General features: G+C 53.0%; 1 protein-coding gene across 2 annotated transcripts in view; it reads right to left on the reverse strand.

The window, feature by feature from the left end:
- Positions 1–26298, reverse strand: part of LMTK2 (lemur tyrosine kinase 2) — an 89454-nt gene that overhangs the window by 51502 nt on the left and 11654 nt on the right. For both annotated transcript variants that reach the window (XM_062179689.1, XM_062179688.1), the window contains exons 2-4: positions 11429–11553; positions 8465–8609; positions 1311–1384 (exon numbers count right to left, since the gene is read on the reverse strand). In XM_062179689.1, the coding sequence (XP_062035673.1) occupies positions 1311–1384; positions 8465–8609; positions 11429–11553 (344 nt within the window). The remainder of the gene's footprint in view (positions 1–1310; positions 1385–8464; positions 8610–11428; positions 11554–26298) is intronic.

Here is a 26298-nt window from a genome sequence, read left to right on the forward strand (position 1 = left end):
CACACCACCTCCGCTGCCTCCACCCAGGTGCACGCCTGCCCGGGCCCCTGCCTGGGTGCTCATGGCAGGCTTCTAACCCACCTCCTTGCTCTCACCTGGCCCTCCACAGCGTAACTGCCACAGCAGTTCTCAGACCGCGTCACTTTTCTCAGCCACCAGAGAGAGCACTTCTGCACTGCGTCCCCGGTCCGAGTCTCACTGCGTCCGTCGTGTCCTGTGTCACCGGGCTCACTACACACCTCTGATTCCGCTTCCCCAACACAAAACTGCTATCCGACTCTGATCACTGGCTGCCACGCTTCCAGCACTGCACAAGGCCTGGGAACTCACCCAGCTTCCCAGCACCAAGAACAACACTGGGCGCTTAAAGAGGTTTTGCTAAATGGCTTAGAAGCCCTACTAAGTAACAGAGCTTGGAAAGAACTGCCAGGCCAGTAAAAACGCAAAGACAAGCGGAGCGAGGAGGCTTAACTGCAACCACCATGCTCACGGCGCCTCCAACTCTCAGTTAGGGACCTCTCACAGGCGAGTGCTGGCTAGCCACTTCAGTTAGGGACCTCTCACAGGCGAGTGCCAAGGCTAGCCACTTGCTAGTTCTTGCCTTCTGGACCACGCCAGGTGGAAAGACCGACCGAGCTCTGTTAACACTGGGCCGTGACAAAGAGGGCATCTGCTGTGGTTTCAGTCCAGGGAGACTGCCTGCACCTATAGCTCTTGGCTGGTTTAGAAGCTCTGACCGGGAAGAGAGGGAAAGAGGGGGAAAAGAAGAAAGTCATTTAGCTTGAGGAGGGTAAAAAGTACTCAAGTTCTAGACCTCTCTTCTCTTCTTGCTGTTCTTAGCCCAACAATGGGAAAATTTTCTGATAAAAACTTTTCTGAACGAACCTTGCCATGGTTTAAACACTCGTGCCCCGCCCCAAACTCCTGCACCAGTATGATGGAAAGGGGGTGGGTCGCTGGGAGGGATGGGATTCCGGGCCGTCTGAAGGGGGCTCTGGGAGCTGCTTGGCCTCCCCGCCCGGTGAGGACACAGCTAGAAGGCACCACCTATGCACCTGAGTGGGCCTTCACCCGCGTGACCTTGGCCTTCCACCTGGTCCGTGGAATTCTGCCACTGCAGCCTCCATGGAGTAAGACCAGGATCTCAGGACGCTACACATCCAGGAACGAGGACCTCGCGGTCCCCTGTGGCTGCAGGGGGCGTGGGGAGGCGCACTGCCCAGCATGGCGTCCACGGAGCATGCACGACATCCCGTGCTACAGCTCTTACCCAGCCTTAAACTCAACAGTATAATTAGGAGGGTTTTTACCTTTCCAAACCAGCCATTTCCGATCTCCTGGATGTAGTTGAGACTGTGGCGGGCTACTTGAGACTTCAAGCCTTCTGTAGAGAAAAGAACATGATGAAAAATCAAGTATATGTGGCTACAACACATAACCTGTAAAGCACAAACACTACTTAAGGTAGAAATAAACACATAAGCCACTGTCTTCCACAGCGAGTTTGCAGTTTTGAAACTGGCGACATTCTGCTCGAGTACTCTACTCTGATTCTTCAGATTCGTGTCCCGCTTTCCGGTCTAAGCCGGTTACTCCAGGGTGGGCACACCAGCGAGTGGGCCAACGTCTACACAACGGAATTCCCAAAAGAGACAGAAAGAGGCAGAAAAAAACACCAGGAGATGTAACAGCAGAAATGCCCCCAGATCTGCTGAAGGACACACATCTACACGGACAGAGGCTCGGCAAACTCAAGTAAGAGACCCTGAAAGTGGTCAGAGTGGGGCTCACCACGGCGACGGCTCCTCACAAACCTCAAGACGCCAGAGCAGAAGGGCTGACGCACCTGCTGGGTGCCGAAAGGAAACACCTGAGAACCAAGACGCTCCATAAGGCACGACTGAAGGTAGCGTCAGACACTGTCAGGGAAACCAAGGCTCGGGGCTGCTGCCGGCAGGTCTACCCTGCAGTGACCATTAGGGGGACCCTTCGGCAGAAGTCAAAGGAACAGAATCCCATGTGGGCACCAGTTCACGTCCTAGATGCTCCACTTCTGATCCAGCTCCCTGCTACCATCCTGGGAAAGCAGCGGAAGATGGCCCAAGTGTTTGAGTCCCTGCACCCGCGTGGGAGACCTGGATGGAGTTCCTGGCTTTGGCTTGGTTCAGCCCTGGCTGTTGAGGCCATTTGGGGAGTGAACCAACAGGTGGAAGATCTCTTTCTCTGTAACTCTGCATTTCAAGTAAATGAATCAATCTTTAAAAATAAAACATGATCACTCAAACACAGGACGTGCAAAGATGCAACCTGTGAAAATAACATAGAAGGGAAGGACTGAGCTATGCAGGAGCAGACTTTGTAGGCCTCCAAGGCTAAGTGGCTATCACTTCAAGCTCAACTGTCACACATACAGGAGGCTAACTGAATCTTCATCCTAATCACCTAGAAAATATCTATAAAATACACTGAAAAGGGAATAAGAAGGGAATCAAAATGGCACACCCCCTCCCAAAAAATCTCTATTAAATATAATCTCAAAGGCCCATTTTGCAGAAATGAAAAACAGATTGAAAATTCATACAGAATCGCAAGGGATCTCAAGCAGCCAGAAGCCTTGAGAAGAAAACCAAAGTTAGATTTCAAAGCTCCTGAATTTCAAAACGTATTATAAAACTGAAGCTACAATAACTGAGATCGTATGTATGATACTGGCCTAAAGATGGGCAAATAGATCAGCGGAATGCAATTGAGTCCACAAATAAACCCCACAAACATGAAGTGACTTTCACAAGAGGCGAGAGGCCAGTCAGTGGGAAGTGCAGCACCTTTCCCACTGTGCTGCCAGACTCGCAGGTGTTCACACGGCAGTCAAGTCACACTCCTACCTTCCCTATGGAACAGGAACTCAAGGGGTCCAAAAGCTAAGCTGCGGCTGAACCACACAACGCACAAGGGTGAATCTTCACGAGCCAGATTTAGGAGGAGTTTTTCAAACAGGACACCACAGATAAACTGGACATCATCAATATCTAAAAATTTTGAACCAAAGGACACTACTATATCAAGGGAGTAGAGAGAGAACCCCCAGAACTGGGAGCAAACATTTGCAAACCTTATTATGAAGCAATTATAGTTCAGACCACAGTAATGAGACAGACAAATTAACTAAGGAAAAGAGAGCAGACAGGAGGGGGCTTGGCACGGCAGTCAAGATGCTTCCTGGGATGCCTGCAACACATACCAGAGTGCCCATGTCCGAGTCCAGGTTCCACTTCCAATTCCAGCTTCCTGCTAATGCAAACCCTAGGAAGAGCCCGTGATGGCCCAAGTACCAAGGTCCCTGCCACCCACACAGGAGACCTGGACTGAGTGTCCAGCTCCTGGCTTCGGTCTGGCCCAGTCCCGGATATTACAGGCACTTAGGGAGTGAACGAGTAGACCGAAGAGCTCTGTCTGTGCTGTGTCTGTCTCTCTCTCGGTCTTTCAAATAAAGAAAATTTTTACATTTTTAAAGACACACTTGTTTAAAATAAAAACCAGACAGACAGACTAGAAAGCCTAGAATGGATCCACCCACACAAACGCGTAAGAGAAAGGAAGGATGAAGAATGAATGAACCGAGAAGTACAACCATCACACCGTCAGCAACCTGGACCCCACACCACCACACTCAGAAATCAACTCAGGACGGGCGATGGGGTTAACGTCAAAGCAAAACCCTGAAACATTTTTTTAAAAAATAATCTATTTTTATTACAGAATAGGAAGGATTTGTTAAGACACAAATATAGAACTCTAAAAAAACTGTCAAATTTCGACTTGTTAAAAAAAATAAAGGCACCAATGCTGTGGCATAGTGGGTTAAAGCCCTGCCTGCAATGCTGGGCGCCATATGAGAGCCAGTTTGAGTCTCGGCTGCTCCAGTTCTGATCCAGCTCTCTGCTATGGCCTGGGAAAGCAGTAGAAAATGGCCCAAGTCCTTGGGCCCCTGCACCCGTGTGGAAGAACTGGAAGAAGCCACTGGCAGATCAGCTCAGTTCTGGCTGTTGTAGTCATGTGGGGAGTGAACTAGCAGATGGAAGACCTCTCTCTCTGGGACCAGCGTTGTGGTGTAGTGGGTAAAGCCGCCACCTGCAGTGCCAGCATCCCATATGGGTGCCAGTTCAAGTCCTGGCTGATCCACTTCCGATCCAGCTCTCTGCTGTGGCCTGGGAAAGCAGTAGAAGATGGCCCAAGTCCTTGTGCCCCAGCACCCACATGGGAAACCTGGAAGAAGCTCCTGGCTCCTGGCTCCGGATTGGCTCAGCTCCGGCCACTGCAGCCAATTGGGGAGTGAACCAGCAGATGGAAGACCTTTCTCTCTCTCTCTCTGCCTCTCCTTCTCTCTCTGTGTAACTCTTTCAAATAAATAAATAAATCTTAAAAAGAAAAAAAGACCTTTAACTCTTTTTCAAATAAATAAATCTTTAAAAATTTTTTTTTAAATAAACAAAAGGATTGTTAGATAAATTATATTAAAAATCAGGAACCCTGTTCACCAAAAAATCTTTTGTGTGTTGTGACTGATTTTCATTTAGTGTACCACTTTAATTCATTTCCTTTTCTACACATTTTTAATAGTTACCATGAAGATTACAGTTAATATCCAAAATTTGTCACAATCGTTTGAACCTGATACCAACTTAGCTTCAATACTATAGTATTTGACACCCAACTGGCAAGCACATAAACTGGTGCAACTCCCGGATGTACTGCTCGCTGGTATGTTGGCAGTTATCTAGTAAAGTCATAAACAAAGGTACTCTTGACTCCCTTAAAAATTTATTCTCCAAGGGGCAGGTTTTTGGCCTGGCAGTGAAAATGCTGCTTCGGATGCCTGGTCCCCTGTCAGAGTACCTGGGCTCAATACCTGGCTCCAGCTCCTGATTCCAGCCTCCTGCTAATGCAGACCCTGGGAGGCAGTGGTGTTAGCTCAGATAACTGGGTTCTTGCCACCCACGTGGGAGACATGGCTTTGGCCCCAGCCCTTGTAGGCATCTGGGGAGTGAACCAGCAGATCGGAGCACACTTGCTCACTCTTTCTCTCTCTCAAATGAACATGTTCTTTGTTTTTAAAAAAGATTTATTTATTTGAAAGAGAGAAGAGAGGTAGAGAGAGAGAGAGGTCTTACATCCGATGGTTTACACCCCAGATGGCCGCAACAGCTGGAACTGTGCCAATCTGAAGCCAGGAGCTTCTTCTGAGTCTCCCACGCGGGTACAGGGGCCCAAGGACTTGGGCCATCTTCTACTGCTTTCCCAGGCCACAGCAGAGAGCTGGATTGGAAGTGGAGCAGCTGGGTCTCGAAACAGTGCCCGTATGTGATGCCTGTGCTTCAGGCCAGGATGTTAACCCGCTGTGCCACAGCGCCAGCCCCAACTAACATTACACCAGTGTAACAGTGTGCAAGACAACAGCAAAAGATTAAAAACAACCAATGTCCATCAACAGGAGACTGGTTAAGTAAGCTGTGTGATGTCCACACATTTGCAACAGCATGAACGAACCAGCAAGAATAAACCAGCTCACTTTGTCGACAAGGTAGGCTGTCTAAGCTATATGGGAGTGAAAAAAGCAAGACGCCGGATAACGTATATTATGTTACTTTGTCATCTTCAAGTAAAAATGTGGGGCTTTGTGCCTGTGCGGGGGCAAAGGGTATCATGGATGCCTCTCAACCATCCCCTCGATGCTGCAGTGAACCTAAAACCACTCTACAAAACTAGTCCTTTTAAAACTAAAAATAAATTTTCAAACAAAGAGGATGGGTCTCTGCATTAAGCGTGCCTGGCAACACGAACAAGAAACCAAGAGGAGTGCTTCTCACCTCACACAGGGAAGGCTGCAAAGAGGTACCCGGTTCAAACGCTGGAGGGAGATGCTCACACAAGACACCTTTTCCCACTTTGGTTTCTTATGTGAACATGTTATTTCACAAAAATGAAATGACATGCATTTAAAAAGAGAGAAAAGGAAAAACTGGTAGAATCCCAGACTTGCTGGTAATTATGTGGCTGCCTTCCTCACATAATACACGACACCTTCACTTCAGCTACAGCTCACCTCTTCCTTTCTTGGGAACACGTCATACTCCACCGGACTGCTTCCATTTTACACTGCCAAACAGTGCAGAGATCAATTCCTTTGCATGCATGCATCTGTGCCTGTACACTCACTCAATGACTTTTCTTTTCTTTTCTTTTTTTTTTGAAAGAGGTACACAGAGAGAGGAGAGGCAGAGAGAAGAGAGTGAGGGTTTCCATCCACTGGTTCACTCCCCAGTTGGCTGCAACAGCCGAAACTGTACCAATCCGAAGCCAGGAGCCAGGAGCTTCTTCCAGATCTCCCATGTGGGTGCAGGGGTCCAAGCACCTGAGCCATCTTCCACTGCTTTCCCAAGCCATAGCAGAGAGCTGGATTGGAAGTGGAGCAGCCAGGACTCAAACCAGAGCCCACATGGGATGCTGGCACTGCAGGTGGTGGCTTTACCTGCTATACCATGGCGTTGGCCCCTCAATGACTTTCTAAAGGCAAATGACTCCATGGGGAGCTGCCCACTCACGTGTTATATGCTGGCACCCACCCATGCTCAGATGGCACTGTGGGAGGACCATGCCCACTCACAGTGAGAGCAAGCAGGGCCTACCCCTGCTCATCACACTCACTGGTCACGAGTCACCACCTGGGGGCCACTTCCTTTCATTTCTGTCTGTTAACATTTTAAGTGTGTATTTCTTTAGTTAATAATGAGGTTCTTATCTCTATCGGCCATCTGAATTTCTTCCCTTGAGTTTCTTCTTTCATGTCCTCAGCTCACTTGTTTGCTTGTTTTTAATCTGTTTGAAAGTCAGAGTTAGACAGACTGAGGGAGAGGGAGAGGAAAAGGAAGAGAGAGAGGGGGAGAGACCTTCCATCTACTCGTTCACTCCCCAAGTGGCTCCAACGGCCAAGGACTGAGCCAGGCCAGTCATGAACTCTACCAGGTCTCCAAACATTCAGGCCATCACCAGAGGCTTTCCCAGGCATATCAGCAGGGAGTTGGATCAGAAATGGAGCAGCCAGGACTTAATCCGGCACTCCCCATGGGATGCTGGCAACAGAGGCGATGGCCTAACCCATTGCCCAGCAATGGCGGCCCCTGTTTGTTTGTGATCTTAACATTTAACAGCGTTTAGTCTTTTCTGTAGTTTACAAATATCTTTGCTGCTAAACCTAATCTGTGTGTGGTGACTGCTTCATTTTACGAGTAACATCTGGCAATTTCCTATTATTCTTTCCATATCTGGTGCCACGCGTGGAAGGGACTCCTGTCGGCAGATGACGGAAATGAACCCTGGGAGCACTCCACGCAGAGCAACCTGAGGGATTCCACCCCGTCAGGAGGACACAATCAGGACGCTGCCCAGGCCGCCCTGACTGTCTGTGCCCCTGCCACCCCACTGTATCCGCAGTCTCTCGTGGGCCCGGCACTCTGCCTGCAGCGAGAGGCGGGCGGTGCGTCCACAACGCCTCTCCAGGGTGTCTCTGCGCTGGGGAGACAGCAACCTCTTTCCTCTCCGGTCATCAAACGACATGGACACAGACACGGACACGGACCTGGCACTGCCCACAGCCACGTCCTCTGCAGAGGAGCAATGCTGTCTGAAAAAGGCAGGCTGTGAACAACGAACGCTCATGGGCTCAAGGGCCCAGCTTCCCCCCGACTGCCCCCGGTCTGGGAACTCCCCTGTTCTGCCCAGACGGCCCAGAGCCAGGATTCCACCACCGGAAATGAACTCATGCAGGCTGCAGGTCTCTCGGGGCTTTCCTTAAGTACGCGGCGAAGCCAGTTACGAAAGGAGAAAGGAGAAAACATTCCCATTTAGAGATGAGCACTCGAACGCTGCTCCGCGGATACATCAGAATCCTTTCAAGCTTCAGTACTTCAGTTTGAAGTAAACGCATCAGTATTTACAGAAATTAAAGCTAAACACGGCACGTCATGTTTTTACACATTGCGAAGTCTACAAACGGTAAACACGCACGACTTTACACGTCTTTCCTACAGAACGCACCAGGCGTGTCTCATGTTTCATCTCACCCTTTCTTTTATTCAGGCACAACAAACCCTTGGGTTCACCCTGCCCTAACACCCACGCAGCGTGGAGTTCCAGCAGAGACAGGCTTAGCGCCTACAAAGACTCACACAGCCTTCTTTCAGCAGGCTTGCCAAACCCACTTCTTGATCAGCTCGCCATACTCAATCTTGTAACAAGAAATCAATTCACCTCTCACCAAACCTCTCCTGTAAGCAGCCTGTGACAAGCCAACCTGATGAACACACCCAAGCACAGGGCGCCAGCAGACGGGTCCCCGCTCCTCCCAGCCTCACGGCTCGCTCAGAGACAGCCCGGGAGAACACGGCGTCAGGACGCCAGGCCTTACCTACAGACGGCTGGAACTGTGACGGAGCAGGCAGGGAGATATTTGGCACCGAGACCGTGAAGACTTCTGCTGGGGACTGGACGGAGGGGGTGTCTTCCGCTGGTGGTGTGAAATCTATCTCGTCGTCAAAGTTATCCTCGAACTCCTAGAACCAACAGAGCAAGCATTAACACCCACTGGCTGACACGTAGCGCGGGAACAGTCATTCACAAGTTTGGAATATGCTGCTGTTACTACCTCCACCCCCCCCCCACTGCCATGTAATCTATTTCAAGTTTAAAAAAAAACAGGTGTTTTCCAGCTCCAAGTAGCAGAATCCAATGTGATAACAGATTACACAGATTTTACATACGTTTTTAAACAGACAGCTTGAAGTCAAATGTAAAATTTTCAGAAACGACCATGGACTGGGCCCAAAAGTTCACATTGGTAAGGGTAAGCAGTGCCTTTACAAGCACCTTTCACTTTCACAAACGTCTCTGCACACTGAATCCAAAACCAGTCCACGTCGCTGGTCAACTGCATGTGCATTCATACTGCAATGTGACCCCCATCAGAACAAAGACAGCTACAATCTTTACGTCAAGTCCCGTTTCTCTGGAAAGAGAAACAGTGGCAGAACTACTAAACTGGGTAGGAAAATCGTCAGGATCCGAACCACAAAGGTCAGCAAAGATGTGTAGCACGGAGCGCACTTAACACCCAAGAAGCGCTGGCTTCCTGGCGGTGACAACCCTAAAACCCAGGAGGCTCCCGGAAGGCTGTGGAGCTGGGGGAGCCGGGACGTCCGTGTCTGCACGGTCAGCACGGAGTCAGTCCTCCATGTTCTCTCTCAGATCCGGCAGCAGCCTCTCCTGCATGGCTACCGCAGCGGAGAGCAGCTCAGTGGCCCGCCCGCTCCCACTTCTCTGTGAACTTTCTTCTCCTCACTCCCCGTGCGACCACCTCCCCTTCGTCCCCACCTAGCACGAGCAGGCAGCTAAGGCACAACGGCAGCTCTCTAACACGCAGGTCTTCACATGCACGACACGTGCCTCACTAGGACAGCACTGCTATGTGCCGTGAGGGCAGGGAGCGGGACCCACAGCGGGCTGGGAGGGCACTTCTCCACAGAGCACGGCTCCGTTCTCTCTCTGGATACTCCTGAGCTTCTCATGGAAAAGACGTCGCCCTTGCAAACAACGGCGCTCAAAACCCCGGCAGAGCATGACGCACCTGCGATGATTCTAGAGGCTCAGGAGGCCACACGGAACAGTCACTAAAAATGAGTACGACAGGGTCACTTTTACAGCTGCGCCAGCGGCTGCTGGGACAAAGCCAGGCAAGTTGCTTCCTTTCTGGATCCCACAGGCAGGTGCGCCGCCCTAGGACTCCCAGGACTCCCAGCCGCACAGACTCCAGGGGGCGCCTCTGCACCACCCTGGCAGCTGAATCTGCATCACAACGCACCCCCTCCCTCCTTCAGCGCTGGGACCCAGAGGTAGGCCATCAGGTAAGCTGGGACCCAGAGGTAGGCCATCAGGTAAGCTGGCACCCAGAGGTAGGCCATCAGGTAAGCTGGGACCCAGAGGTAGGCCATCAGGTAAGCTGGGACCCAGACGTAGGCCATCAGGTAAGCTGGGACCCAGACGTAGGCCATCAGGTAAGCTGGCACCCAGAGGTAGGCCATCAGGTAAGCTGGGACCCAGACGTAGGCCATCAGGTAAGCTGGCACCCAGAGGTAGGCCATCAGGTAAGCTGGGACCCAGACGTAGGCCATCAGGTAAGCTGGCACCCAGAGGTAGGCCATCAGGTAAGCTGGGACCCAGACGTAGGCCATCAGGTAAGCTGGCACCCAGAGGTAGGCCATCAGGTAAGCTGGGACCCAGACGTAGGCCATCAGGTAAGCTGGGACCCAGACGTAGGCCATCAGGTAAGCTGGGACCCAGAGGTAGGCCATCAGGTAAGCTGGCACCCAGAGGTAGGCCATCAGGTAAGCTGGGACCCAGAGGTAGGCCATCAGGTAAGCTGGGACCCAGACGTAGGCCATCAGGTAAGCTGGGACCCAGACGTAGGCCATCAGGTAACCTGAGAGTCAGGCTGCAATTCAGTATCAGCAATGCTCATCACACTTTATCTTTGTCCCCAAATGGCCAGTTTCTGGGCAAAGTCCCTCAGCCAGACGGACGAGTGGCCCCCAGCGGTGTCCTCGTCACTGGCTCCCACGGAAGTGCCCGCAGTGGTGGGGGTCTGCTCTGCCCTCATGTCTGTGACACACTGGGGAGCAGGGTTCAGCAGGAAGACATCCAGCTCCTGGACTCCCCAGGGCCGCCGAGGCTCTGGAAGCCAGGTCCAGTGAGAAGGTTTTAGCTACGAGACAAGCCTCCCAGTTCCCCTGTGTGTTCTGCTGCTGCAGGCCCCAGGGTGGGATTCTCGGCCGGCTGACGCAGATGCCAACCGTGTGCTACCACTACAGCAAGGACGGACCCTTCCCCAGGCCGGGGATTTGCAACCACAGCGTTCTCCCCTCGAACACGACACACCGGGGATCCCTCTGCCTGAATCTCAACCATCAGAAGCTCACCGCCTACAAAAGGCTGAAGGGCAAAAGCTAACCACCTGCTCTCTCGACCACGCGGTGTTCGCGGTTGTGGGTCATGGCGCTCCTCGGCAGGGCTGGCAGCTGCCGCAGGAGGACCAAACCCAAGCTGCCCGTTTTTTAAGTCAAGTGTTACGGGCACAAGCCCAGGACCGTTTGTTCACAGCACTGAACGCCGATGCGGCGCTCAACAGCAGGCTTGGAAGCTCAGCAGCTGTGCCAGAGACCGCAGGGGCCACAGTATTCACTACTTCTGGCTACCTGGGCCTACGGCAAAGTCTGCAGCCGTCTGCCTCGGCCCCCACCCCCGCCCGGGAGGGGGGCGGGGAAGGGGCTAGGAGACACAGCACAGGGAGAGTCCCAGCGCCCCCACCAACCGCGCTCACCTTGAAGTCTATTTCTGGGTCCTTGCAGCAGGATATGCAGTTTGCAATTAACACTATCAGGATCATCACACTGCACAGAGACAGGATCACAAAAGACGAGGGGACTTCCACAGCAGGGGCCTCCCCTGGGAAGAGAAAGAAATAATATTAAACACACACCCATCCCCAAGTCAACTTCAGTGAACCAACACCACCTTCCTCTCCCCACCAGCCAGTGGGAGCAGGATGAGCCCAGGAGAACACTGATGACCAGCCCGGGATGGGCAGGTGGTGCTAAGGGTCGTTATTCTGAAATTCTCTTAGACATGAGAGAACTCAGCTTCTGTATACTCTCACCCAGCCACTACTGCTACCACCTCACCTCACCACGGCATAGATCGAAACCTTAGCAGGGACACTGGCAGAACGCTGTTTTAAATTTTTATTTATGTTATTTGAGCAGAAAGGAGACACACACACAGGTTTTCCCACCCACTGTTTCACTCCCCAGATGTGCAGAACAGTTGGAGCTAGGCCAAGAACTCAATCCAAGTCTCCCACATGGTGGTGGGGACCCAACACTTGAGTCGTCACCTGCTGCCTCTCAGGGTGGACATCAGCAAGAAGCTGGGCTTGGGGGATCAGCACCATGGCACAATAGGTTAATCCTCTGCCTGCGGCGCCGGCATCCCATGTGGGTGCCGGGTCTAGTCCCAGCTGCTCCTCTTCCAATCCAGCTCCCTGCTATGGCCTGGGAAAGCAGTGAAGATGGCCCAAGTCCTTGGGCCTCTTCATCCGCATGAGAGACCAAGAAGAAGCTTCCTGGCCCCCGGCTTCAGATCGGTGCAGCTCCAGCCACTGCAGCCATTTGACAAGTGAACCAACGGGAGGAAGACCTTTCTGTCTCTTCCTCTCACTGTAACTCTACCTCTCAAATAAATAAATAAATAAAATCTTTAAAAAATGAAGAAAAAAAAAAAAAAGCTGGACTTGACAGCAGAGCCAGGACTGAACCCCAGGCACTTCGGTATGGGATGCGGTGCAGGCGTCCCAAGTGGCATCCTACCCAATACACCAATGCCCGCCTCTGATACACTTCCATTAATGTAACTGCAGGCTTTATTGTGGCTCTTCGCATCTTCACCAACAAATCCAAGAGTCAACCCAGGCTACTAAGGCTGCATTTAGTCAGCACACGCCCTCATCTCCTCCAGCTTCTGACAGCATCTCAGGCCCCCCTGTGTTTTCAACTCTGGCACTTACGAAGAGTACTGGCCCACTGTCTGTCAGGCGCTCCTCACTCTGGGTTACACTGAGCTTACACGTACTGGGAAGAATCTAGAACTCCACAGGGTGAAGAGCCCCTCTTCTTGCAGCCCAGCAGGGGCACTGGGCTGTCCCGGGGCAGGTGAACTCTGATCATATGTCTGACCTCCACACTTTTCCCTGCAAAGGCTCTGTGCCTTGAATACAACTCACCAAGTCCAGTGCACACCCAGGGAGGGAGTTATTAGGACCATTCAGAGCTCACAGAAATGTGCAGAAAACACTAGTGATTAATAAAATACTCAGGGTGATGCGAATACCTCGAATCTCCTTAAAGTTTTGCAAACAAATTTCCACATCTGTCAGAGCACCATGCCCACTGCAATGCACACCATCTTCCAATGGTAACTTTCCACACGTGCGCCTCCTTCTACATCTGTTTAGAATGCTACAGGGAGCATTCTGCTTTCCCCCTCCCAGTCACTCCTGACAGCTACGGCTGCATGGGTATTCACTCTGGGTTAGAATCCAGGCGATCGTGATGCATTTTATGGCTCAGACTGTTCCAGTTTGGACCACTGGGAGCTCCTTCGAGCTGACCACTGGCTCTCTGGAAATGCCCTGCGCTCGGCTTCTCCTGCACAGCAGGAAGCCTCCTGCATTTTCCCTGCCCTGGCTCCAGAAGCGGTGGTTTCCAGAAGCAGTGCCTGGTCTGTTGCTGCACGGAGGGACTCATCCCACCCCAGGTGAGAAAGATTTTTATATCTTTTTTAAAAAGATTTTCTCTTTTTACAAAGATATTTTTAGAAGAGATATTTATTTGGGGGTCGGCACTGTGGTATATAGTAGGCTAAGCCTCTGCCTGCGGCACCAGTATCCCATATGGGCACTGGTTCCAATCCAGTGGCCTGGAAATGCAGCAGGAGATAGCCCAAGTTCTTGGGCCCCTGCACCTGCATAGGAGACCTGGAAGAAGCTCCTGGCTCCTGGCTTTGGATTGGCACAGCTCCGGGCTGTTGTGGCCAATTAGGGAGTTGAACCAGCGGATGGAAGACCTCTCCCTCTCCCTCCCTCTCCCCCTCCCTCCCTCCCACCTCTCCTTCTCTGTAACTCTTTCAAATAAATGTCTTAAAAAAATTTATTTATTTGAAACACAGTTAAAGAGAGAAGGAGAAGGAAAGAGATCTCCCATTTTCTGGTTGACTCCCCAAATGGCCACAGTAGCTGAGGCTGGGCCAGGCTAAAGCCTGGAGCTTCTTCTGGCTCTCCCATGTGGGTGCAGAGGCCCAAGAATTTGAGTCATCTTCCACTGCTTTCCCACTCACATTAGCAGGAGCTGGATCAAAAGTGGAGCATCCGGAACTCAAACCTTCACCCATTTGGGATGCCGGCCCTGTGGGCAGCAGCTTAACCCATTGTGCCACAGAGCCAGCCCCCGATTTTCATGTATTTAAAAGGCTGTTTTTAAAAAGACAAAAAAATAGAGAGCGAGCGAGCAGACGTTGAATGTGAGTTCCCAAACTTGGAACATTTTTCTACCTCACCAAGTGAGGCCAGCGGCTCTCAGGGGTATTTAATCCCTAGTAACTGTGCCCCACTCCCGACTCGCGTGAAAACCACCTGTGCTCCCCCTGCCCGAACACGCAGTGACAGCACAGCGCTCTCACACACTCGGCTGTGCTGACTCTACCAGTGTGTGTCCACTGCATTTTCACGCCCCTGAACTCCAGGTGCGTCCCACATCTGAGACCCAGTTAGCTTAACCGGCAACATTCCTTCTCAATGGAGAGAGGACAAGGGCCGGCTTGCGGCCAGTCTTATCTGAGATTTCATGAATAACTATCATTCCAGTTGCTCCTCATGAGCTGAGCTAACAGGACCAGCTCCACATCACTGATGCAGAAACGGAAGCGCCCCCGGCGTGGACGTCACAGGGCCAGGCTCCAGCCCAGTGCTCTGAGCACAAGCCCAACTCCCTTCTGGATCGCCCCACTGCTGCCTCAACATCGCTAACTCTCAACACCGACAAAGGCCTCACGGGTCCTCTGAGCCAGGTCTCACTCTGGGAGAGGCGGCTCAGACTTCCGGGGCTCTCCTCCGGACCCACAGAGCTGGGATCAAGCGGCTTTCTCCTCTCGCCTCACCCTTAGCTGTCAGCCTCTGACACTGCTCATCGACTGCAAAACTGGACCAGGACGGCCTGGAGCCAGCCCAGCAATCGATTCACAACCCGGGCCGGTCTTCAGTGAGTCAGCAGGCCGGCGTGGGAAGTCCACCCCACGCTGGGAACAAGGAGATACCCACACTCAGCCTGCCCGACCCAGACGCCTGCACAGGCCACTACCCGCGCGATCTGGGGCAGCCACGAGTACACAATCCAGCGCACTGTGCATCCAAAGACGCTTTACACCAAGGAAGCAAACACTGCGTAAAAGGAGGAAGGCAGATCTCGGCTGGGAGGTGAGGCCGGGCTAGCACAAACCACAGAGAGGAAGCACAGTCTGGAGGCCAGAAACCACATCTAAAACCCCCGGGGCTCAGGGGCCCCTCCACAAACCGCGCGGAGGAGGGGCAGCTTCCCTTCAGCATCCTCGGCCCAGTGGTCTCCGATCACCCACCGGAGGAAAACACCAGGGGTGCCGCCGTGCGTGCAGGCAGCGTCACCGATTACAGGCCTACAACAGGGTAATGAGAAGTCGGGGCCACTCAGCACGCTGCCCAAGACACTGATTAAAAAATACCTGGCCTCTCTACAGCACACTCACTGAGCGTTCATTTCACAGTTTCAAAGCATTTTAATAGCTATCTAGCACTTGATTTAATAAGCAGAAGAGTTGAGAAACTCCAAGAGGTAGGTATGTATTATCTGTCTCAGAGACAGGTAATTTGGGGCCGGCAGATTCTCGGTGATGACTCAGAGCGAGGAGGGAGCCCCAGCTATTAATCCAACCACCAGAAATGCAGCCCAGGGACCTGACCCCCACCCGGCACTCCCACACCTCTGTAATCAGCAGAGGAGCTGCCTGTGACTCCATCTGGGGGCTACACTGAAGTTTCTCGAAGGTCCACAGGTGAAGAGAAGGCTCTCAGTGTGAGGCCATTAGGGATTACAACACACTACCATTTCATGTTGTCCTCCCTGCTCCAGCGAGTCCCGGCTGCACTGTCAGAAAGACGAATTCCCTCACATCGACCGCTCGGTGTATCCGGCGGTGCAAGCCCAGGGCAGGGCAGGCTGGCTGCACGTTTAAACTGTTTGTTACTGACGTTTTGAAATAAGCACTCTCTGGCCGCTGGCAGCCAGGAGTGCTGCTGTTGGCGCCTGTGGAATCACCCTGAGCTCCGGCGTGTGCTGCCAGCCGTGTCTCGGTGTGTTCACGTCGTTCCCACTGTGCTCACGCTGGCCCGCGTGTGGCCGGCAGGACTCTGAAGAGGCTGCCCTCGGGCCCCCGTTCCCCAGGGTGCCCCTCAGCAGACCACCACAGGCTCTCCTTCCTACCTCCCCCACCCGTCTCTTCCCTGGGGGAGCCGATTACCGAAGGCCCCAGCCTCGGCCAGGAGGGCTGCTTATTCACTGGAGAAAACAAGTGGCTGTTTTGCAACACTGAACTTTGGTCTCTGTGGTCTGAGCAGTCGTCCTCCCGGGGCACGGCCTCCACTAGGGATGGCGAAACCGCAGCTTGTGGGTAAGGCCCTGCCCACAGTCAGTGCAGGTTAACAATAGCTAAGCACTGATATATATATATATATATATATTTTATTTGACAGGTAGAGTTATAGACACTGAGAGAGACTGAGAGAAAGGTCTTCCCTCTGTTGGTTCACTCCCCAAATGGCCATCACGGCTGGCACACTGCACCAATCAGAAGCCAGGAACCAGGTGCTTCCTCCTGGTCTCCCATGTGGGTGCAGGCACCCAAGGACTTGGGCCATCCTCCACTGCACTACTGGGCCACAGCAGAGAGCTGGACTGGAAGAGGAGCAACCAGGACTAGAACCCGGTGCCCATATGGGATGCCAGCACCGCAGGCGGAGGATTAACCAAGTGAGCCATGGCGCCGGCCCCCTAAGCACTGATATTTTCTAATAACCGTTTGAAAACAAGAAACCCCGAGGAATATCTCATGCCACGTGAAGTTACAGCAATAGCTGATAAGGTGAAAATAAAGACACCCCATGCCCCCCGACAGAAACCCACACCACCTCCTGTGAGCCAGCACCGCTCGAGCAGACACAGACCCTGCAGAGGAACCAGCGTTCTTAGTGCAGTGCCTTCAACAGCACCACAAAACACAGGCCGTGCAACACGCTGGGGCAGGAAACAGGGTGGGGGAGAGCAGACAGACAGGGGAGGGGAGGGACGGAGGGAGGGACAGGGAGAAGATGCATGAGTTTTACTTAAACCATGATTCACACTATTTTTAAAAAGCATGACATCACTGAGACAAGTGGAAATGTGAACAGTGAATAAGTGACCACACTGAGGAAGAATGGTCCATTTCTCCATAGCCGGATAACGGTATGGTGGTCCTTATGTCGGAGAGACAGATAGCGGCCTATGTAACCATGTCTGGAATCCGAGGGGTGGACGGGAAGACAAGGGTGTGTGGGGTTCCTCAGAGCATCCACCTAGTCCTGCACAGGCCCAAGAGTTCTGTTTGTTAAATAAGTAAGTTTCCAACCCACCGAGCCAGGCACAGCTGCACTCTCTCTCACCTCCTCGGATGGGGCACTGGCTCGCAGGGCTGCAGTGAGCGCGTCACCAGCCGGGTGTCTGGGACAATCTACTCTCTCACAGTTCTGGAGGCTGCAACCCGAGACGAAGGTGTTGGCAGGACTGTGAGGAGGGTGTGCTCAGGCCCCTCTCCGTGCTTCTGGGAGATGGCCAACTTTTCCCCCGGTCTCTTCACGTCACCTCCGTTCGACGTCCACACCGCACCCACATTTCCCCTTCTTGTAAGAACACCGGCCACACCAGATGGGGGACCACCCTAAGGACCTCATTCTAACCTGACAACCTCCAGAGAGGTCCTACCTCCAAGCCAGCTCTAGTTCTGAGCCTCTGGGGGTTAGGACTTCATGCGAATTTTGAGGAGGAGACACAATTCAACCTACCCGCAGGATGTATGTTCAAAGGGGGTAGAGGACCAGGGTGAAGAACAGAATGTTATCACCACTGGGGGGAAGCAGGTGGCTGGGGACCACGGGGAAGTGCTGCATCCTCTCAAATGACCCCAGCTGTACAGCAGGGGCTCCCCTGTCTCAGGCCTGGGGCCCGCGCTCCTTACCAAGGCTGGCGGTGGCCTTCATCGCCTGCCCCGACCTCCGCTCTCCGCACTCTCCCCAGCTGCCTCCCTCCAGGAGCTACAATGACTGTCCTTCAGCCCTACGCAGGTCTTCTGTCCTTGTTCTGTGGGCTCCCCATCAGGAAACTCTTGACACACACACACCCCTCACCCCCACCAGTCAGACCCCAACGTGGACACTGGTCTCTGCCTTTGGACCCCAGTCACCCCGAATTTCCCCATCGCAGGACTGATCAGCCCATCTTAAGTGCCCACATGCCTTCCCCCCTGTCTACAAGCTAACAGGGCAGGGACCAGGCATGCACGACCCACCAGCGACTCCCCGTTGAGCGTGCTCAGGGACTGGCCTGCAGTCAGAAGCATACACAGGGGTGAGGATGGGGCTGTGCAGGGAGGGAAGCAAGGAGAAAAACGTGACAGAGACAGCAGCTAAGGGGTGTGAGCGAGAGAGAGAGAAATCTGGAGCGAATCCACTTGGTTCCAGAATCCGCTCCACCAGGACAGGAACAGCGGCTACTCCCCCAGCTCAGGTCGGCGGCACAGGCTCAGGCTCACTTGCTCCCCAGGTCTCTGACAATTCCTGTTCCACAGTGTAACCCTTGGGTTTTCTTTAGACTCCCCCAACTTCACGTCCTGCCGCTGGGGGCCATCGGAGCAGCTCCACTCAGCACTGGCAAAGGATGACTCCTAGGCTCTCTTCCCTGCAAAAGCCCAGCACGGGATGGGCTCCGAGCCCCTGGGCTTCCTTCCACCCTGACAGTTAAAGGAAGAAAGGGGGAATCCCAGTGGCTGCCTTCTGAGGTGCGCCTCTGTTTAATCTGAGCACTGTATGCCTTCGCTAGGGCTGCCAAAACAAAGCTCCACACTAGCGGCTTCAGCGAGAACAATTCCTTTTCTCACGGTCTGGAGATCAAGGTGCCAGCAAGCCTGGTTTCTCGGAGGCCACCTCCTTGACCTGCACACTCCTATGTCCTCACACGTCTTTCCTGTGTGTGCAGACACAGCCCAGTGTCCCTGTGTGTCCGAACGTTCCCGCCTACGAGGACACGGGCCTCATTTCTACTTACTCACCTAACTAAAAGCCCCACCTCTGCCTACGTCACAGCTGGGCTGGGGACGGGAGCATGACTCTCGTGAAGTTCCGGGAAAATTCCTTAGTTTAGGTGCAGTGTCCGCCACGACAACACCAAGACTTCCTCCCAGGACAGACACCAGGGCCGGGGGAGAGGAAGAGCCACCATGATCACTATTGAGCATGAGAGGCCGTGGCACCTGCACAGCTCACCTGTCTGTCACAGGAGAACCACGTGAACCACGTGCCTGCCGGAGACCAGACAGACGAACAAAGGACACCCAGGGCGACTGAGGGAAGCTAAGAACCAGCAACCTTCTGATCTGGTCCTGATACCAAGCCAAGCTCTAAGACACACACCGACTCGAAAGGCAGAGAGACGGAGATCTCCCATCCTCTCGTTCACTCCTTCAAATGCCCACTACAGCTTGGGCTGGGCCAGGCCCACCTCAGGAGGCAAGAACTCCATCTGACAGAAACCCAACTGCCTGCACCATCACCTGCTGCCTCCTCGGTGTGCATCATCAGAAGCAGAGCCAGGACTCAGACGCAGGTGCGTGAAGATGCTCGAGTGGGGTCTTCACCCCTACGCACTGCACACTGCCCACTGCCCACCAATTTGGTTTTTGTTTTTAAAGCAGGTTAGGACCAGTAAGCTCACCTCCTTCTTCCAGCACCCTGACAAGCAGCTCTGCAGCCCAGCGGCTTAGTAAAATGAGTCATTGCACTGGGGGCAGGGGAGGAGAGGGCACTCGGCCAGCCAGTACAGACCACATATTCCCATGGAACACCTCCAAACTACAAAGCCATCCTGTACATTAAGTCACTACACGTGTCCCTTGCCCTAATGCAACCATGCGCCTATTTATAATAACACTGAATAATCCAGAGTCTCCCTGATGTATCCCAGTGTTAGACAGGAAAGAGCAAGTGACGCACAGCACTAACACACTCAGCCACACAGGGCAGCAGGCAGCTTGCTGAGGACCTAGCTGGTGAACCAGAGTCCACAAAGACCCCTCAGCCTGGAGAGCAGCCGCCCGGTGTGCTGATCTCAGCCAGGGCGGCGTTCCTCAGGCCCAAAGGGATGCCAAGGTCGGCCAACCCAAGCGCTCCCTCACACTTACAGCAAGGTCACATAATTTGAGTGCTGACTGAATACTTGTGAATGAGATCATTTTATATGAAACTGCTGGTTTCTCTCACCTTTTCTATTAAAATCTGTTAGCAAGGGACCATTTCACTCCAATTTATTTATTTATTTTATTATTTTTTGCCAGGCAGAGTTAGACAATGAGAGAGAGACAGGAAGAAAAGTCTTCCTTCCGTTGGTTCACTCCCCTAATGGCCGCTTCGGCCAGTGCTGCACCTATCCAAAGCCAGAAGCCGGGTACTTCCTCCCAGTCTCCCATGCGGGTACAGGGCCCAAGCACTTGGGCCATCCTCCTCTGCCCTCCCAGGCCACAGCAGAGAGCTGGACTGGAAGAGGAGCAACCAGGACTAGAACCCAGAGGATTAGCCAAGTGAACCATGGCACTGGCCCATTTCACTCCAATTTTAAGTATGCTACCCAGAATGGAAACCACCCAGAGGAGCTCATGGCGGCAGTGTGGCCAAGCACACGTCAAGCCGGCCTACATCATCGGGCACTCCAGGAAGCCATGGGATGGGTATCTGTGAGACTTAATCAGGCAGATGGCACAGATCCGCTGCGCCCCCACAGTGCATGAAGCCAGCTCGGGGGCAGCAGCCTCTGGTCCCAGCCGGCGAGACTCAGAGTCCATTCTCCCAGGGCTTCTGGCTCCACACCTGGTCGCTCAGGGGATGCTAATGTCTGGGGAAAAGACAGTCTGATTTCCCACACAACTGCCTACTGCGATCTGCAGAAACCTGCAGGCTACCATGCAGCACGAGAGCCACAAGCCTCGGCCCGTGCCTGTGGAGAGGTACAGCCAAGAGGTGGCAGAGGCCTGAGATGTGGGCCCCAGGCTCCCCAAGGGGGCAGACACCCAGGAGCCTCGAGAAGCATGCTGTCTTCTCCTTAGAGCTCTCCTCCAACACCTGACAGAGTCTAAGTTCTCAGCTCCTGAAGTCCGACTTAAATTCTGGGGAACGTAACTGGGACGTGTCGTTAGGCAACGTGTCCTTCCAAGCTCCGTCTTCAGCAAGGAGGTAGGCGGTGGTGTGGGGGCAGCAGCAGGTGGCGGTGTGGCGGGAGGGTCGGACGGGACGGGGGATGGGCGGGTGGAGAGCGCTCCTCAACCTCTTCTGTCTCCTTCGGTGTGCATTCAAACTCCTCCCCAGCAAAGCTGCTTTTTTTTTTTTTTTTTTTTTTTTTGACAGGCAGAATGGACAGTGAGAGAGAGAGACAGAGAGAAAGGTCTTCCTTTTCCGTTGGTTCACCCTCCAATGACCGCCGCAGCCGGCACACCACGCTGATCCGAAGGCAGGAGCCAGGTACTTCTCCTGAACTCCCATGGGGTGCAGGGCCCAAGCACTTGGGCCATCCTCCACTGCACTCCCGGGCCACAGCAGAGAGCTGGCCTGGAAGAGGGGCAACCGGGACAGAATCCGGCACCCCAACCAGGACTAGAACCCGAGGTGCCAGTGCCGCAGGCAGAGGATTAGCCTACTGAGCCGCGGCGCCGACCATTTCTTAAGCGCCACCTTTGCAGGTCAGGAAGTGCCAATGCACTGCCCCCGACGGGGTCCTGTGGCACCTAAGGCAACATCACTCGGGCTTTCCCATCTGGTAATGCTCCAACCTATGCCGACGTTGCATCACCAAAAAAATAAAACCAAAGACAAAGGACTTCGAGGTAATTAGGTGCTTCCGGATACTCGGGTGTCCAGTCCGAAACAAAACACTCACAGGTATTAGGAGGACTATGGGGCAGCCGGCTGAGCAGCCGGCTGCTCAGTCACCCTACTGGGAAGCCCACCCATCAGCAAGCCCCACTCAACAAAGACTAACAAAGCATCTCTTCTGGCACAGGCACTGCTGTGGGTTCTGGGAATCCAGACATGAGAAAAGTCCCTGCATTCACCACTAACACTGTCACCCAAGACGACAGACGAAAAGCAAGTACAAAAAAGTACATGGCAGCTCAGACAGCGAAAGCAATGCAGAAACAAAGCAGGGGTACAGATGGGGGAGATGGTTGGTTTTATTATGAACTCACCAGGGAACACATTCTATTAGGTTACAATAATTCACATTAAAAACAGTGGGGCCAGCATTGTGGCACAGCAGGTAAAGCCTCCACCTGCAGTGCCAGCGTCCCACATGGGCGCCATTTCAAGTCCCTGCTACTCCACTTCCATCCAGCTCTCTGCTATGGCGTGGGAAAGCAGCAGAAGGTGGCCCAACTCCTTGGGCCCCTGCACCCACGTGGGAGACCCTGAAGAAGCTCCTGGCTTCGGATAAGCCCAGCTCCAGATGTTGCAGTCATTTGGGGAGTGAACCAGCAAATGGAAGACTTACCTCTCTCTCTGCCTCTGCCTCTCTGTAATGTAACTCTTTCAAATGAATGAATAAATCCTTAAAAAAATACACGGTGACTAACACAGACAAAAAGGAACTTGAAGGAAAGGATGATGCAGAGTTTTTAAAAAGAAAAAACCCGTAACTACTATTTTCAGAAATAAGAGATATTACATTCATGGGAAGACAGACACTATTTAAAAAGTAGGAGACAGGGAAGCCTTGGGAATCTGTCATCCAGGAGAACAGACACACGGACCAATACTAATACTCACTGTCACCCAGGAGAACAGAGACACACGGACCAACACTGTCACCCAGGAGAACAGAGACACACAGACCAATACTCAATGTCACCCAGGAGAACAGACACACACAGACCAACACTGTCACTCAGGAGAACAGACACACACGGAGCAACACTGAGACCCAGGAGAACAGAGACACACGGACCAATACTCACTGTCACCCAGGAGAACAGACACACACAGACCAACACTGTCACTCAGGAGAACAGACACACACGGACCAACACTGAGACACTGAGACCCAGGAGAACAGAGACACACGGACCAATACTCACTGTCACCCAGGAGAACAGAGACGCATGGACCAACACTGTCACCCAGGAGAACAGACACACACGGACCAACACTGAGACACTGAGACCCAGGAGAACAGAGACACACGGACCAATACTCACTGTCACCCAGGAGAACAGACACACACAGATCAATACTCACTGTCACCCAGGGGAGACCAACACAAGTAAAAGTGACATTTAGGCCAAGAAATCCATATTCAATAGACAGAAATGTTAGATGGAAAGAGGAAACGCGAGGGGAGGAGTTCTGCCCCAAAAGTGTGTGCACGTGTGTGACATTTTCCATCTCTAAGGCAGATGACTGTCGAACTCCAAAGGGCCTGCTAGAAAGACCCACCCCAGCACACAGCTTTGCGGCTTCAGAGAACACAGAGATCGAGGAAGTCTCCAAACCTCCCAAGCAGGAGGAAAGAGGCTTCCCAGGAAAGACTTCACAGGGCTTCAGACCTCTCAACAGCAGCCAGAGACCCTCCCAAGCCCAGGTCAGGGCAGAGGGTCCCAAGCCAGACGGTCCGACACCAACAGGGATTTAGTGCCTACTGAGGAGCAGGGACGAGCTAGCGATACGGACACCAGCACTACACAGCAGCAGCCAGAAACATAACCATCACAAACACCACGGCGCTACCCGCAGCCATAAAAAATAAGAGATTCATTCAAGAAGCCTGAGCACCTGTGTTAAGAAGACTGCATGGGGCTGGCGCTGTGGCACAGTGGGTTAAGCCTCTCTGCCTGCAGTGCCGGCATCACATATGGGTGCCAGTTCGAGTCCTGGATGCTCTACTTCTGATCCAGCTCCCCGCTACTGTGCCTGGGAAAGCAGTGTAAGATGGGCCAAGTGCTTGGGCCCCTGAACCCATGGGGTTTCTGGCTCCTGGCTTCAGATTAGCCCAGCTCCAGCCATGGTGGCCATTTGGGGAGTGAACCAAGAGATGGAAGACCTCTGTCTGTAATTTTGCCTCTCAAACAATTAAATAAATCTTTCAGAAAAAAAAAAAACAAAAAAAACCAGCCCTGTGTGTGGATGTGAGAAGTCTCTTCCTCATAGAAATTCCATATCTAATAGTGGTCAAAGACTGGGGATAGGGAAGCCCCTGGAAATCTGTCAGTAGCAACATGACTGAAACGGCCACAGGACGTCGCCTGCATGGATGGGGGGGGGGGGGGCCCATGGGTCCTAGGCTCACTGGTTTTACTATAAGACCCCAAAAACTATTCAACTCTGTAAATGACTTACACACTGTGTGACAAATACTGTAATTTACAAAACAGACATGAGGGTGGCAGGGAGGAGGAAGAAGAGAGGACCAAGGAGGCAGGGGACAACGCTCGAGCGAAAGCGACAGAGCCCAGCAGGAAGGGCAGACGGCTCTGCAGAGCAGGCAGAGGAGCACGGTTTAAACGGGGCTGTGGAGAGAAACGGATTCACAGTCACCAGAACCCTGGGGACGACTCCTGACCATTCACTAAGACACTCACTCAAGAACCGGATAAAGCCGTGTGGGGAAAGCGCATACGTTGAATGGCTACCTACTGCACACTGCAAGGGAAGGGACACAGGAGCAAACAGGAGGTGGCATTGGGGGTGGGGGGGGTTTGGTGGCTAGAGGGGCCAGGAAGGGACTGGAGCTGAGGGAGGAGGGGCGAGGGGCACAGACACAGGCAGGCAGCGACATCTGCACTGGTGCACTGCTCCACTCGCTTTTTAAAAGGCACACCCGAGCCGGCGCTGCGGCTCACTAGGCTAATCCTCCGCCTTGTGGCGCCGGCACACTGGGTTCTAGTCCTGGTGGTCGGGGCGCCGGATTCTGTCCCATTGCCCCTCTTCCAGGCCAGCTCTCTGCTGTGGCCAGGGAGTGCAGTGGAGGATGGCCCAAGTGCTTGGGCCCTGCACCCCATGGGAGACCAGGAGAAGCACCTGGCTCCTGGCTTCGGATCAGCGTGGTGCACCGGCCGCAGCGCACTGGCCACAGCAGCCATTGGGGTTGAACCAACGGCAAAAGGAAGACCTTTCTCTCTGTCTCTCTCTCTCACTGTCCACTCTGCCTGTCAAAAAAAAAAAAAAAAATTTAAAAGGCACACCCGTGAACCGGGGGCACACGTGTGCAGATACTGCCGGAGCACACCAGCCAGCATGCGCTTCCGGACAGGCACATCCATCGCAGCGGGGTTGCAACATCTGCTCTGTTCACAAACGAACGTTCCTGAGGTTGTGATTACATTTCTTGAAAGTCAGAAACATTTCTATCACCTCCAAGTCAATGGCGTGGCTTTATTTCACAGGACTCAGAAACTCAACAGTTGTTCTTACAAATTAAAAAGAACAATGGCTTTGTGGGTTTTTTTTTTTTGTGGGGGGGGTTTAGCCTTGTAACGCAAGTTCACACTGCGGTTTCCTTGGAACTCATTTTATGCTACATGGTTTCCAACAGTTAAGGAGAAGCAAATACAGGGAGGAGAAGGGATACACCTGGCACTCCCAGGGGCCCTCTCCCTGCAGGGCAGGGCAGCCAGGCACCGGGTCCCACTCCAAGACTCCATCTGCCTTGGGCTGGCGCTGCAGGACCGAATCCCGCCTTCACTTCCCCGGGCTCTCTAGCTCCATGGAGGATTCCTCCTAGCACCCACAAGGTCAGCCTCAATGATCAGGTCTTTTATTAAAGACTAAAGAAAACACAGTTGAATCGCAGGGTCCAGATGCCAGCTGCCGCGGGCCTGTGCCTGTGCTCTCGGGGGACTATTCTGCTAAGTGTGCTGTTTGTTGGTGTCTCACAGGCAGTCGGCGTCGGAGCATTGCATTTTAACAACAGTCCCAGGGGAGAGTCAAGAGGGGCTTTGCGCCACAGCACCCTGGCCTGCTCCAGTGAGAACCCCAGTCCAAATGCCAACCACCAGGCCAGAACAGCAAGCGGAATTTTTCCCTTCTCAAAGGAACCGAGGGTACTGGAAGAATTTGCAGGGTGAAACATACTTCAAATTTAGCAGCTACTCTGAGAGGCCAAAACAGATCACTACACTTTGGTTTTGGTAGAAAAACCTGAAACTACAAGATTGCACAACTGCTAGCTGGTTCAAAGGGGATTTTAAATGCACATGGTGATTGCCAGCGCATCCTCCTCTCCTCCTGGTCTGAGCTGTCTTAGAGCTACTTCCTATAAT

The sequence above is a fragment of the Lepus europaeus genome, chromosome 21 (assembly GCF_033115175.1).
Source record: "Lepus europaeus isolate LE1 chromosome 21, mLepTim1.pri, whole genome shotgun sequence".
NCBI lineage: Eukaryota > Metazoa > Chordata > Mammalia > Lagomorpha > Leporidae > Lepus > Lepus europaeus.